Here is a 13,489-nt window from a genome sequence, read left to right as displayed (position 1 = left end):
AAAGTCGGCAACAATGTCTCATTTGGCAGATTTTCCATTATCGACAATCAATTGTATACATGTTTAATCCTATTTGGTTTTCTTTCAATAGTTCCCCTTTTTGGCCCCATATTTCACTGTAAAACAAGACTACATTCAGCACTTTCAGGAAAAAAATTCCTGAAAATTTGTTAAAGTGTAAATAATGACTTGACAGGACCACAAAATCACTTCATATGAAAAGATAAATTTGTTATGCATTTCTGAAAGAAGTCTAAATAAAGAGAAGCCTAAACTGGGGATATGAATTTACTTCATAATAAGCAGAAATATGTATTAGCAGGTTCATCTTAAAAAGTTTTACTTTATAAACTATTTCAATGTATGTACATTTTTTTTTGTATGATAGAGAATTTTTTATGATGATATACTAAGATTTGGTTCCTTTCCTTGTTTCATTAGAAATGCTGAAGCGACAGATGAAACCAACCTTTATGAAATTCCTGTGTTAAAACGATTGCCATTCCAAGAAGAAAAAACTGAAGGGACGTCAGATGTCAAAGATGTCTCCATCGAAGTATCAACAGAGCCAAACCAAACGGAGAAAGTTGAGTCGATGCCTCCACCATTACCGCCTCCACTCCCGCCTCGGAGAGAACGAGCCCTTTCCGATGCTCAAAGTCGGAGTTCCGTCGGAAGCGTTCTCGATGACAAACCTCCAAGTTTACCAGAGAGACCAAATCTACCTTCAAAATCAGAGATTTATAAACATGATTCCAAGTCGGAGAAATCACTTGATACCATGGACGAACTTGGTAAGGGTCCTAATGTTTTGTTTTTCTTTCCACTCTTTTCCCTGATTAGGTTCAGGACCAACAGTGTACTGGTTAAGCTTTTTAGAACTTCTGGATCTTGACTTCTCAGTCTGTTTGGGAAAATAGAACTGGTTATGGGTCTGTGATTTCTCTCTGAGATCTCTGGCTTCCCCATCATACCAAAACCTGGTCATCCTAAATTGACCACAGCTATTTCACTCAAATCACTCATGGAAACTCTGATATATTTTCTTTAATTTACTTTTCAAAAATATCCTTCACTAATTTTTTGGCCAAGGTTGACAAGTAGTGAAGGTTTCTCAACATTTTATTATTAGCCCTACACCTCTTGGTCTTGAGCTTGAAATCACGTGTAGAAGTTGTCAAAAACTGACTGGTTTTCCTCCAAGTACTCTGGTTTTCCTACACTTCAGTTAACTTGTATGGCCTGTGACTGAATAATAAAACCAGGTCTAAAAAATAATTTGAAAGTGTAACTTCAGAGACTACAGATTGCTATAGACTCTACCATACTGCCGATGATGTTTCCATCAGAAACATATGCTTGGCTCAACCAAAGGATCAGCCTCAATCTTCTGTGTGATGTATCTATCAGGGATCTCGGCCGATTTGTCAGTATTACAGAACATCTCAGTGGTGTTGGCATGTAAACCAGCCAATTCTTTATCGCCACGGTTACAACAAACATTTAGTCGGATGTTAAATAACAAACACATGTTTTTTTAATTCTGTACAGTAAATATGATGTAAACATTTTGCGTGGGTTGTATCAGAGTATGTAAAGATGTTTTTGATCTGATCTATAAAGAGAAGTGAAATACAGATATAATTAATTAGACATATAACACACATTGTACAGTAATCTAGGGAGTTTAGTTTGATCAGTTTTTGTTCTAATACCAAAAATATCAGTTATACAGGCTGAATCGATTCCTTATGGTTTTTAGATTTAAAAAAAAAAAAATAGCAGGACAGTTTCACGAACTTTCCCTTAATTTTAAGGAATTCCTGAACTTAAATTTCCCCTTAGAAAAGCATTACTAAAGTTAAGGAAAAAATCTTAAATGAAGGAGTCTTCCTTAAAATCTATAATGAGAATTTAAAGTTAAGGAATTCCTTGAATTTAAGGAATCTTCGTGAAACTGAACCCAGTGTTGACACTTTACAGCCTGTGATGATGCGATATATTGATGGAACTGAAGGAAATTACAGAAATTTTCAAATTTATCTTTTCCAAATACCATAATGAGATATAAAGACAATACAACTTTACATGAATGTATTTAAAGGTAATTGACAGTGGGCATCATATCATGAATAAATGTTGTATGCATGTATAGATAATTGTAATTGGAAATCGTATTAGACATCGATGGTTTTTACAGACCATTGTCATAACATGTCATATATTATTCATGTATCTAATTACAGATAATTGTGATGGGACGTCGTATGAATCGTACGAGGAGGAATATCAACAGCAGGATGTGGACGCCATGAACAAGTTCAACATCAAGTTGCCAAAGTAGGTTACTTGAGTTAACAAACGTATTGAAAAAAAATAAAAAGGGTAAAAAAGGGTATATTTTTAAAGCATGGTAAAACAAAGGGAATAAATGGGTCAAAGAAGGCTTATAGGTCCATGAAAATGGATAGTGACTCCTGGTCAAATAGAAGAAATAGGCTATTACAAAAGGTCAATGAAAAGGGGTAATGATACAAGGTCAAGGTCATAGAGGGTGAGGTCAGTCATGACTTTTAGGGGAAAGGTGTCATGCCTAGGGGTCAAAGAAAAGGGGTCAATCATGACAAAGAGAAGGTTATGACATATGGTCACTGGAGAGGGGTCATAATACAGGGTCAAAGAGAAGGGTCATGACATAGGGTCAATGGAGAGTGGTCATAATACAGGGTCATGACTTTGGGTCAGTGGGAAGGGATCATAACACAGAGTCAAAGAGAAGGGGTCATAATAAAGGTTCAAAGAGAAAAGGTCATGATAAAGGGTTAAAGAGAAGGTGGTCATAACACAGAGTCAAAGAGGAGGGGGTCATGATAAAGGGTTAAAGAGGAGGGGTCTTGATAAAAGGTTAAAGAGGAGGGGTCAAGATAAAGGGTTAAAGAGGAAAGGGTTAAAGAGGAGGGGTCTTGATAAAAGGTTAAAGAGGAGGGGTCAAGATAAAGGGTTAAAGAGGAGGGGTCATGATAAAAGGTTAAAGAGGAGGGGGTCATGATAAAAGGTTAAAGAGGAAGGGTCATTATAAAGGGTTAAAGAGGAGGGGTCAAGATAAAGGGTTAAAGAGGAGGGGCCATGATAAAAGGTTAAAGAGGAAGGGTCTTGATAAAGGGTTAAAGAGGAGAGGCCATGATAAAGGGTTATATAGGAGGGGTCATGATAAAAGGTTAGAGAGGAGGGGGTCACGATAAAAGTTCAAAGAGATATTTAGACTTTACATGTTTGCTTTCAGACCTTTAAAGAAATCTAAAAAGAATCAGAAGATGTCCAAGTCTCGTTCATCCAAGGAGTGGGATATCGCTCTGCCGTTTAGCTGTTTGGAGGAGGTCACTTTGTCGGGAGAGCTCCAGTACAAAGGGAAGCTATCCTGGACGAAGAAGCTTGTGGCTCTGACAGATGGTCGTATGGTGTGCTACAAACCAGACAAAGCAGACAGTAAACCGGCGCTGGTGATCAACCTCACCGGCTACGATGCTAACTTTGTAGAGCGTGACAATCACCGAGGATTTGATATTCGTCTGATGCATCCAGCCATGGAAATTCACCACTTCCTCACAGATTTTAAGGATTGGGCCAATATGTGGTGTGAGGTGAGAAATCTTGAGGCTATAGCCTAATATGTATTCTATTGAAGCAACCTTAGTTTTGAAGTTTCAACAGTACCAACAAATTCAAGGTTTCTCAGGCTGATTGTCGATCCATGAATTTTGGCAATTGCTTACCATTTGTATCTTTCATTGTTAAAGTTTAAAAAGATTGAGATATTATGAATAAGGTTAATTTTGAGCAATCAAATCTTAGCATATACTTTTATCTTGAACAGATTGATTGATTATTCTGAACAGTATTGAAAGTACTCATCCTAGCAAATGATATATTGTTCATTATAAATTCAGGAGACAAAGAAGATGAACTTTACTAATCTGTATTGTTTCAGTATATAAACGTATTGTTTCAGTATATAAACCAGATGTCCCAGGGTAAACCCCCACCGGGGCAGTACCACCACCTAGCTAGGGGCTCTACTTTTACTGGTCTGGCCGCGAGCCATGTGTACGGCAGTAAGGTAAGGTCATGTCAAGGTCATACAAAGGTCACTACAGTACATTTACACTATATTACAGTCACATTTGGAGGAAATTTACAGTAAGGTAATATAACTATTTCAAGGCTACACAAAAGAAAAAAGTCATGCATAGAAAATTAAATTACTATGGAATCTATCAAAAAAATTAATTTGGATTCTGTCGACTTGGATTTTGTCAACAGATTGTTATCAATATAAAATGTGTATGATTTATGGTAGTGTCCTAGTTGTTTGTGGCAGTATGCTTCAGTAAGACAGTACTTTAAAGTTAACAAATACTGGAATATTGCAGCCCCACCAAAAACAAACTGAATGTTAGGCCTACACTAGAAAATGTTGATGGAGTGACAGACATATATAATAACCTCAAGTTTTTTATGTTACAGACTGACATCGGCCATTCAGCCTCCAACTTATCAACCTGTAGTAGTGATAACCAGGAGTTTGACCCCTCGTCTCTCAAACGTCGAAAACGAAGTAAGTTAAACATATCCCGTTATCTGTTCTGTCCTAGTGTTCAAAATGAATTAATTTGATTTGCATGTCTTAAAATCTTCAAAGTCAGTTAGAACCCCAAATTTCGTTACTAAAAGGTTTAACACAGTAACAGAAATAAAGTTTTTCATCTTTAACAGCTAACACTACCAAGAGAGAAAAACACATTTTCTTCACTAACCAGTCACCAATAATACATGACCAAATGGAGAGAACTCTTCATTACTAACCATACTAATAAAACATGACCAAAGGGAGAGAACTCTTCATTACTAACCATACTGATAAAACATGACCAAAGTGAGAGAACTCTTCATTACTAACCATACTAATACAGTTTGTACATCTTACTAACTAGTGTTACTCAGCAAATACTAGCATACTTTATATAAGGACTGTTTTACTATGATGGGAAATTGATTTGTCAGCTACTAATTAGTCACTAATTAACCATGCTGGTGACAACCCAGTCCAGTACAGAATTTATAGCTTACTGAACCAGATACAACCTCTTAACCTGGATACAGGATTGAATAGGAGGGTTTCGAAATACGTACTAAAATGACATGGGTAAAGTACAATTTACTGATTAGTAATTTAGTCCCACCTGATGGTGATTCTGACCTTACAAAAATCACGTCAAAATATGATACCAATTACCGGAAGGTAAAACTAATCGATGATAAATCATGCTTTAAACAATGTCATTTTGATATCTCAAATCAACATATTAAGATACATTCTGATAAACAATATTGATTAAAACCATAGACTAAATCTAGATTTGGTCCATTTCAGTAGAAAAATGTTGGGAAAAGCATTCCAACTATTTCACAATGACAACTGTCTGTAGAGGAGACCGTACACAATGTATTGAAGCTACTGTTTCTATTAGATTAATTGAATATTAGTGTGTTTAGAATCCAGGAGTCTCACCTGAGCATTGTCAGGTATACTAATGATTGTTTTGACCTCTTACTGACCTCTGATTACAGTGGAAGCATCTGATACACAACTCCATCTGATACTGAGAGGTATACTACAGCTAGAGTTTCAACTTTGACCCTGCCCAATAATGCTTGACCTTTAACCTTACCGCAGCGCTTGACCTTTGATCCTGTATTCCTTGGCCTCTCCTTGCTTGCCTTGATCATCCTGATTCTGCTTTGACAGGGTTCATGCCCTTCGACCTTTCAACCTTTCAATCAGAATCTTCTGTGTCCATACTTTCTAAAGAAAAAAGAAAATGCCAGTTGGTCGAGTCATCAGTCCATGCAGCTTATTTCATCATTTGCTTGAAGAGAACCAAAATTCATTTAATCATTTTTCTTCAAATGAAATGTAAAATATCAGACCTCATATATTCATGTTATTGACCCGTTTGCTCACATCATATCTTAATTTCATGTTTTCTTGAACCTTCAGCTGAAATTGAGCATTGCTTTCCTAAACTTAGCTTTAGAAGCTAATTCCCTAAGTTTTAAAAGATTACATCTAATTGTTGAACAAAGATGAGCATCTTCATTGTATCAAGAGAGTGTGCTTATATGGGATAGGCCTCATAAGGTAATCACAAAGTATTGATTTTTAGGGATTTCATTGATATTTTTAAGTTGAATATATCAGAAACATTTAATGAACTAACAACACTTTTTTCTTAAGACTAACTAAGGTTTCTAAATGGCAAACCCTATTTTGGATTAGAGAATACTCAAGATTTTAAACCTTAACCTTTTTTCCATTTCTTTCCAGAACATTCCAGAAAAGTCAGTAGAATGGGCTCTATAGCGTTCCGTGCAACTCAGTTTTTTGAAAACATTGGTAAGAAGCCGGTTGCCAAGAAGTCTGCATCCTTCCACAGCCCGTCTGCACAGAGCCTTGGGGATCTGAAGGAGACTAGAATGAGTACCTGTAGTGACTCCCTAGGGTTCTCTCCTCTCCCCACCCCGACATCCATTCCAGATACCCCTGTCTTTCTCGAGGCTCCGAACGACACCAGTCTTATGCGGTCTCCGGTGGAGAAGAAAATGTGCCATACCGACCCTCGAATCAAACATCAAGGTAGTTTGTCATTTTATCACTAATACAAATGGAAGATAATACAAATAAGATTGTTTTTACTTTGGTAGTTACACCTCAAGAACATACTGAATACCATGGTCATTATAGATGTTGAGAATTTGATATTTAGTAAATATATGTTGGATAGCATCATTAGATTTGTCTTTGTAAAATCAAGATTTATGAAGTAAATTTCAAAAAATACTTCGTACTCACTTGACTAAGCTAGTGAATGTTCTCACAATTCTGCCATTTTCCTGATTCAGTTCAAGTGATTATCAATGAAATCAGTGAAAATGTTACCAACACAACTGTCAGTGTTTGTACTAGATATTTTTCTAATAGATAATTTTTGCAGAAGAGACTAATTTGAGTTTTTGAACAGGTTACCTACACATATACAGCAGTTTTAACCGACGTCGCTGGGGTCGCCGCTGGTGTGTAGTTCGAGGAAGCATGCTCGAGTGTTACCGTAACAACACAAGTACAGTTTGTGAACTTGAAGTCTGGCTGCGTAACTGTTTCCTACGACGGGCCACGGAGGAGACGAAGAGTGAACTAGGTCTGATGCTAGTGGAGAAGGAAGTGGAAAAAATCACAATAGAGGTTGGTGATCACAAGGAACTAACAAGTGTACCCGCGTAACAAGTCGTTTGTAATAAGCCCTGTAGAAATAATCCTGGCTGTCAGTCCACCCACAAATGTTTTTAACAGAGTTTATCTCAATACCATTACGCTTTTTGCTTTGAAATAGTAATGACTGTACAAATAGGATTTTGAATTCATTTTTGAGAAATCCTATATGGTCTCTGATGATCATTTAGATAATTTATGTTCTTTCGAACTGATTCTGATAAAAATTTGTACAATTTCTAACAAAAGTGTCTATTTTGGATTCATTTTGAGAGTAGAAGGTCAAAGATCAAAGATCAAGTAGACAACACATCTAGGTTGATCCTGTATTTTCTGTGTTATTTCTAATTCCTCTACCCCCTTTCAGCCTCTGTAGTTAATGTGTTTGTTCCCATTCCTCTCTCCCCTTTCATCCCCTGTAGTTTCCGTGTTAGTTCTAATTCCTCTGCCCCCTTTCAGCCCCTGTAGTTTCTGTGTTATTTCTAATTTCTCTGCCCCCTTTTAGCCCCTGTAGTTTATGTGTTTGTTCCCATTCCTCTCTCCCCTTTCAGCCCCTGTAGTTTCTGTGTTATTTCTAATTCTTCTGCCCCCTTTCAGCCCCTGTAGTTTCTGTGTTATTTCTAATACCTCTGTCCCCTTTCAGCCCCTGTAGTTTCTGTATTATTTCTAATTCCTCTATCCCCTTTCTAGTCCCTGTAGTTTATGTGTTTGTTCCCATTCCTCTCTCCCCTTTCAGCCCCTGTAGTTTCTGTGTTCTTTCAATTTCCTCTGCCCCCTTTCAGCCCCTGTAGTTTCTGTGTTATTTCTAATACCTCTGTCCCCTTTCAGCCCCTGTAGTTTCTGTGTTATTTCTAATTCCTCTGCCCCCTTTCAGCCCCTGTAGTTTATGTGTTTGTTCCCATTCCTCTCTCCCCTTTCAGCCCCTGTAGTTTCTGTGTTATTTCTAATTCCTCTCCCCCCTTTCAGTCCCTGCAGTTTCTGTGCTTGTCCTAATTCCTCTGTCCCCTATAAGCCCCTGTAGTTTCTGTGTTAGTTCTAATTCCTCTGCCCCCTTTCAGCCCCTGCAGTTTCTGTGCTTGTCCTAATTCCTCTGTCCCCTATAAGCCCCTGTAGTTTCTGTGTTAGTTCTAATTTCTCTGTTCCCTTTCAGCCCCTGTAGTTTCTGTGTTATTTCTAATTCCTCTGCCCCCTTTCAGGCCCTGTAGTTTCTGTGTTATTTCTAATTTCTCTGCCACCTTTCATCCCCTGTAGTTTATGTGTTTGTTCCCATTCCTCTCTCCCCTTTCATCCCCTGTAGTTTCCGTGTTATTTCTAATTCCTCTGCCCCCTTTCAGCCCCTGTAGTTTCTGTGTTATTTCTAATTTCTCTGCCCCCTTTTAGCCCCTGTAGTTAATGTGTTTGTTCTAATTCCTCTCTTCCCTTTCAGCCCCTGAACCGGTCAGAGATGGGGAGCTGGCTCCGCATCCTGATGAATGAGAGTATGACCCAGCAGGTCCCCGAGGGGCTAGAGGAAATGTATGAGGAGGAGGAATCACCGTACCACGACATCAAATCCGACGACCTTAACTCATCTGCAGGATTCACTTCTCTGGTGAGAGTTTTTCCACATTGATGGCTTCAGATTCAGAGCTACAATAACATCTACAAAGACAAAATTTTATTTTTTCAGATGATTTTTGTGTTGATTAATAGAGTTAAAACAAAACCTCACAATACAGTTTGTTTTAAAGTTGCTTTTCACTGCTTCAAATTGTTCACTTGATGATTTCAAATAGTTTTAACTCAAACTGCTGAAAATTCACAACTATCTTACCGACATTGTTGAGGTTAATTAGAATCTTTATTAACCTGTACTTGTAATGTCTGATGTTTCAGGAACCCCCTGAACCGCCAGCTCGACCTGTCCATCACTATGACCTTGAGGACAACGACACCTTGACCTCCATTGATTTTAACAACTCGCTAAGTCTGAACTCTCCATGTGACACAAGGGACCAAGAAAGTCCTCACGTGCGTGGCGATGTGACCGGGGATTTATACACACAAGTACGGAAGAGTTCGACTGGCACATTAGAAGATGAAGTTGGTGATGTTACATCTGTGATAAAGAACGATTCACTTACAAAGAACGGCGAAGTTCATTCTCCGTTCTCTTCACCAAGGGGAGCTCACTCGCCACTGGGTGATAGATCTGTGTTTGGTAGTTCTTACCAAGGTGACGATGAGAGTGGGGAGAGCAGTATGTTTGCCGATATCCTAACCAAAATTAATCGACATTTTAGCCGGGAAAATGGAGAGAATGACCTTGGTAATATAAACCAGGATAGTTTCCGAATAGAAAGTGACCATTTAAGTTCAGAAAATGAGCAATATACGGCAAGTTCAGAAAATATGCAAGATGATATAGAACACTTACTCTGTGAGAACGGACTTAATGAAATCGTAGAAGATAGTGATTCTGATAAAAACACAGACACAGCCTACAACAGTGGTGTGAATTCAGAAAACAGTTCCCTGGAGCGGAAAAACCGAGGCAGCGAACAGGGATCTCTCACACATTCTCAGAACGACCTTGACACGATAAGTCAGGCGACAGATATCCTAGTTAGTCCCCTTGAGGACTCGGTTACATTTCCAGACAACCTCGTACATATAGAAGTCACGAGTCCCTCTGAGGACTCACAAAACATGGACCAGTCTGATAACGGAATTGCCTTAATGGAACATTCTGATTCTGGAGGTGTTCCTATGACCCAACCCATGGAGGAAGATCAGACAGATTGGTCGGAGGGTAAGGATTTTATAGATAGCAAGACTTCTCGGGACCAGTGTGACTCGGCGATCTACGAGGCGGAGATTGACTGTGAGGAACCGGCCCAGGTCACTCTACAGAAGGTGGAACAGCTCCGTACACATCTAGTTGAACTCAAGGAAAAAAGGTACAAAACTTTCATAGCATTATAGACAATTTCAGAATTTCAGGACTTATTCTGGTGATGGGTTAGGGTGAGGAGAAGGGGGGAAGGGTTTAATGTTTGACCTGTTTTAGGACCAATTCTTGGGATGCTTACACTTGGGGATGAGGAGGGGGGGGAATTGTTTGATTGTTAATCTAACCTGTCTGAAAAAAGTCACATTGTCACAGGCAAATGGAGGTGCCAACATAATTCACTCTAACCTTGATATTCTTGGTCTGAATGGTAGCTCCTAATTTCTTTACTGATATTCAAGAGGCTTTGAAATCATCACTTTTGTTAGATCAGTTTGAAAACAAAGTGCATGATAATGTTTTAAGCATATGTAATAAATTTATTCTATTTTGATAGAATCTGTTGAATTAAAATTTGTTATTTTGTTTCAGAATTTCAGTTCGTGACCAGAAAAACCAGATGGAGACAGGCCATGAACGGGAATCTCTGGAGCAGGAATATCTACAGCTCGACCACGAATGTAAACATGTCACCACACAGATCGCAGTCCTAGAACAACAAGTTCAATAGTCGCGACGTTATTGTCAGTCTCTCTCCTTGACCAGAACTGCTGTAGTCAGTTGGCCTAATGTTCCACGGTCCATTTTGTTTGTCTTGGGGGAAAATATCCAAACCCTGAACTTATTGAATGAATCTACCAGGAATACCGAGACTTTGATTCACTGGTGTGACTTCACATTGTCTGAAGGCAGTAAATATGGAGTAGGATGTCTACCAAAACATTTTATATCAGACATTTAGACATGCACAGAGATAAAGTGCTTAATCTCAGTTAATGATATTTCCATGTGATACAGTTATATCTATCACAGTCACATTTATATTTATAATGCTTGGAGTTGAGATTTAATGTGATGCAAGCAAAATGCAAAACATGTATGTCCATTTATATATTATAGGAGAATTAAGTGCACTATGTATTCCGGAATTCTGTATTACTCCAGGTATCCCAGAATTCTGTGTGATCAATATTTCAAAATGCTGTGTGATAAGTATCCCCGAATTCTTTGTGATAAGTTTCCCAGAATTCTGTGTTTTAAGTATCCCCGAATTCTGTGTGATAAATATCCCAGAATTTTGTGTGATAAGTATCCCAGAATTCTGTGGGATAAGTATCCCCGAATTCTGTGTGATAAGTATCTCAGAATTCTGTGTGATAAGTATCCCCGAATTCTGTGTGATAAGTATCCCCGAATTCTGTGTGATCAATATCTCAAAATGCTGTGTGATAAGTATCCCCGAATTCTTTGTGATAAGTTTCCCAGAATTCTGTGTGATAAGTATCCCCGAATTCTGTGTGATAAATATCCCAGAATTTTGTGTGATAAGTATCCCAGAATTCTGTGGGATAAGTATCCCCGAATTCTGTGTGATAAGTATCTCAGAATTCTGTGTGATAAGTATCCCCGAATTCTGTGTGATAAGTATCCGGGAATTCTGTGTGATAAGTATCCCAGAATTCTGTGTGATAAGTATCCCCGAATTCTGTGTGATAAGTATCTCAGAATTCTGTGTGATAAGTATCCCTGAATTCTGTGTGATAAGTATCTCAGAATTATGTGTGATCAATATCCCAGAATTCTGTGTGATAAGTATCCCCGAATTCTGTGTGATAAGTTTCCAAGAATTCTATGTGATAAGTATCCCAGAATTCTGTGTGATAAGTATCCAAGAATTCTATGTGATAAGTATCCCAGAATTCTGTGTGATAAGTATCCCCGAATTCTATGTGATAAGTATCCCAGAATTCTGTGTGATAAGTATCCCAGAATTCTGTGTGATAAGTATCCCAGAAATCTATGTGATAAGTATCCTAGAATCCTATGTGAATAAGTATCCCAGAATTCTGTGTGATAAATATTCGGGATTTCTGCACATTGTAGATGAGTTAGTGCTACGTTTTACATTAAATCAGTGAAGATCGAGAGCTACACCAATATACATCAAGTGCTATTGTACTATAAATGCTATAATAATCTATTTTTAGATCTTCTCTTGTTTTAAACAAAGGTTGTTTTTCCTTTCTAATGTTATATACAGTCTGTTATGTGTTTTTGAAATTCAAATCAAAATTAAATCTCTCGCTTTATCAGTATAATTCAGTTCCAAGGGTTTTTTCCCCCTGAGATTGCTACATTTGTAACAAAACATGAGAAAACTTTCTCTGGCAAATAGATTTTTTTTATAAATTTAACGTATGTTTGATATTAAATTTTTTATGTGTTGTTACTGTTACATAACAAATCAAAACAAGATAATCAAAGAATTTTTGTTTAGGTTCATTAGTAGAGCATTTGTCGACATCAAAAGCAAATCATATGGTCTTAAACTAATGATTTAAAGAAACATTTCACACAAGTTCTTGCGATTTGGGTATCTTTACTGAATTACAAATACTTTATTTTCATGTTTAGAACCATTCTCTGCTTCATAATCTAATTCCTTTTTCTAGTTTGGATTAACTAAGTTGATGTATCAGGTTTATTTTTTTTTAAATAGAAATTTACTACTTTGAACTTAAACCATTAAAAAGAATTAATTTCAATGGTAAATCAGGGTCTACAACTTCTTTAATATCATCTGAATAAAAAAGAGAAGAAACATTGATATTTGGAATTTGCACTAGCAAATACTTCTTTTACAAACAGTGTGTATGGAAGAAACACGTATATATTTGAAATATTTGTGTGGCAACAAATTTTGATGATTCAATATTAAATGTCTGAAATGATTTTATGTTTTCTTTGAATCTATGTGTTTTTGTCAGACTTAATTAAATATGTAGACAGAGAAGAGAAAACTTCTATGAAGGGGAGACAACTCCAGAGTGCATACCCCGGATATTTTAGTGTTTTGTTGACATTGTGTTTTGTTACGAGTTTCTAAGGTTGTGCTTTTATATTGTATGAAGATAATGTTACTGATTTAGATATGTTATTGCTAAACTACACAAGTTGTAGATTTACGCATACTGCACAGCAAGTAATTTCTTGGGGGCTTACTTTCTTGGAGAGCGTAAATTGGTAGATATATATACCAGACAATCAAACAGGCAAATGATTTTAGAAGCAGCAGTGGAGAAATGTATACAATACTGTTATTAAATTCATACTATTCGAACTCTTGATTGCATGTTCAATAGCTACATCGGGCAGTTGCATATAACTGACTG

General features: G+C 37.4%; 2 protein-coding genes across 3 annotated transcripts in view; both read left to right on the top strand.

Annotated features, from left to right (window-relative positions):
- LOC138319308 (uncharacterized) overlaps positions 1-13,049 on the top strand; it is a 59,737-nt gene extending 46,688 nt beyond the window's left edge. Inside the window, exons 5-15 of one of the 2 annotated variants that reach the window (XM_069262376.1) lie at positions 442-794; positions 2,247-2,340; positions 3,284-3,641; positions 4,010-4,117; positions 4,525-4,615; positions 5,629-5,667; positions 6,386-6,694; positions 7,080-7,300; positions 8,754-8,918; positions 9,203-10,266; positions 10,689-13,049. In XM_069262376.1, coding sequence (XP_069118477.1) covers positions 442-794; positions 2,247-2,340; positions 3,284-3,641; positions 4,010-4,117; positions 4,525-4,615; positions 5,629-5,667; positions 6,386-6,694; positions 7,080-7,300; positions 8,754-8,918; positions 9,203-10,266; positions 10,689-10,827 — 2,941 coding nt within the window. In that variant the 3' untranslated portion in view covers positions 10,828-13,049. The remainder of the gene's footprint in view (positions 1-441; positions 795-2,246; positions 2,341-3,283; positions 3,642-4,009; positions 4,118-4,524; positions 4,616-5,628; positions 5,668-6,385; positions 6,695-7,079; positions 7,301-8,753; positions 8,919-9,202; positions 10,267-10,688) is intronic. The other variant, XM_069262384.1, reaches the window with a different exon arrangement.
- On the top strand, positions 11,192-12,235 carry LOC138315701 (fap1 adhesin-like). Its single transcript, XM_069256964.1, has one exon. The coding sequence runs from the start codon at positions 11,192-11,194 to the stop codon at positions 12,233-12,235; it is 1,044 nt and encodes a 347-aa protein (XP_069113065.1).
- Positions 13,050-13,489: the final 440 nt, after the last annotated feature.

Source organism: Argopecten irradians, chromosome 1 (genome assembly GCF_041381155.1).
Source record: "Argopecten irradians isolate NY chromosome 1, Ai_NY, whole genome shotgun sequence".
NCBI lineage: Eukaryota > Metazoa > Mollusca > Bivalvia > Pectinida > Pectinidae > Argopecten > Argopecten irradians.
This window is presented reverse-complemented; position numbering and strand designations above follow the sequence as displayed.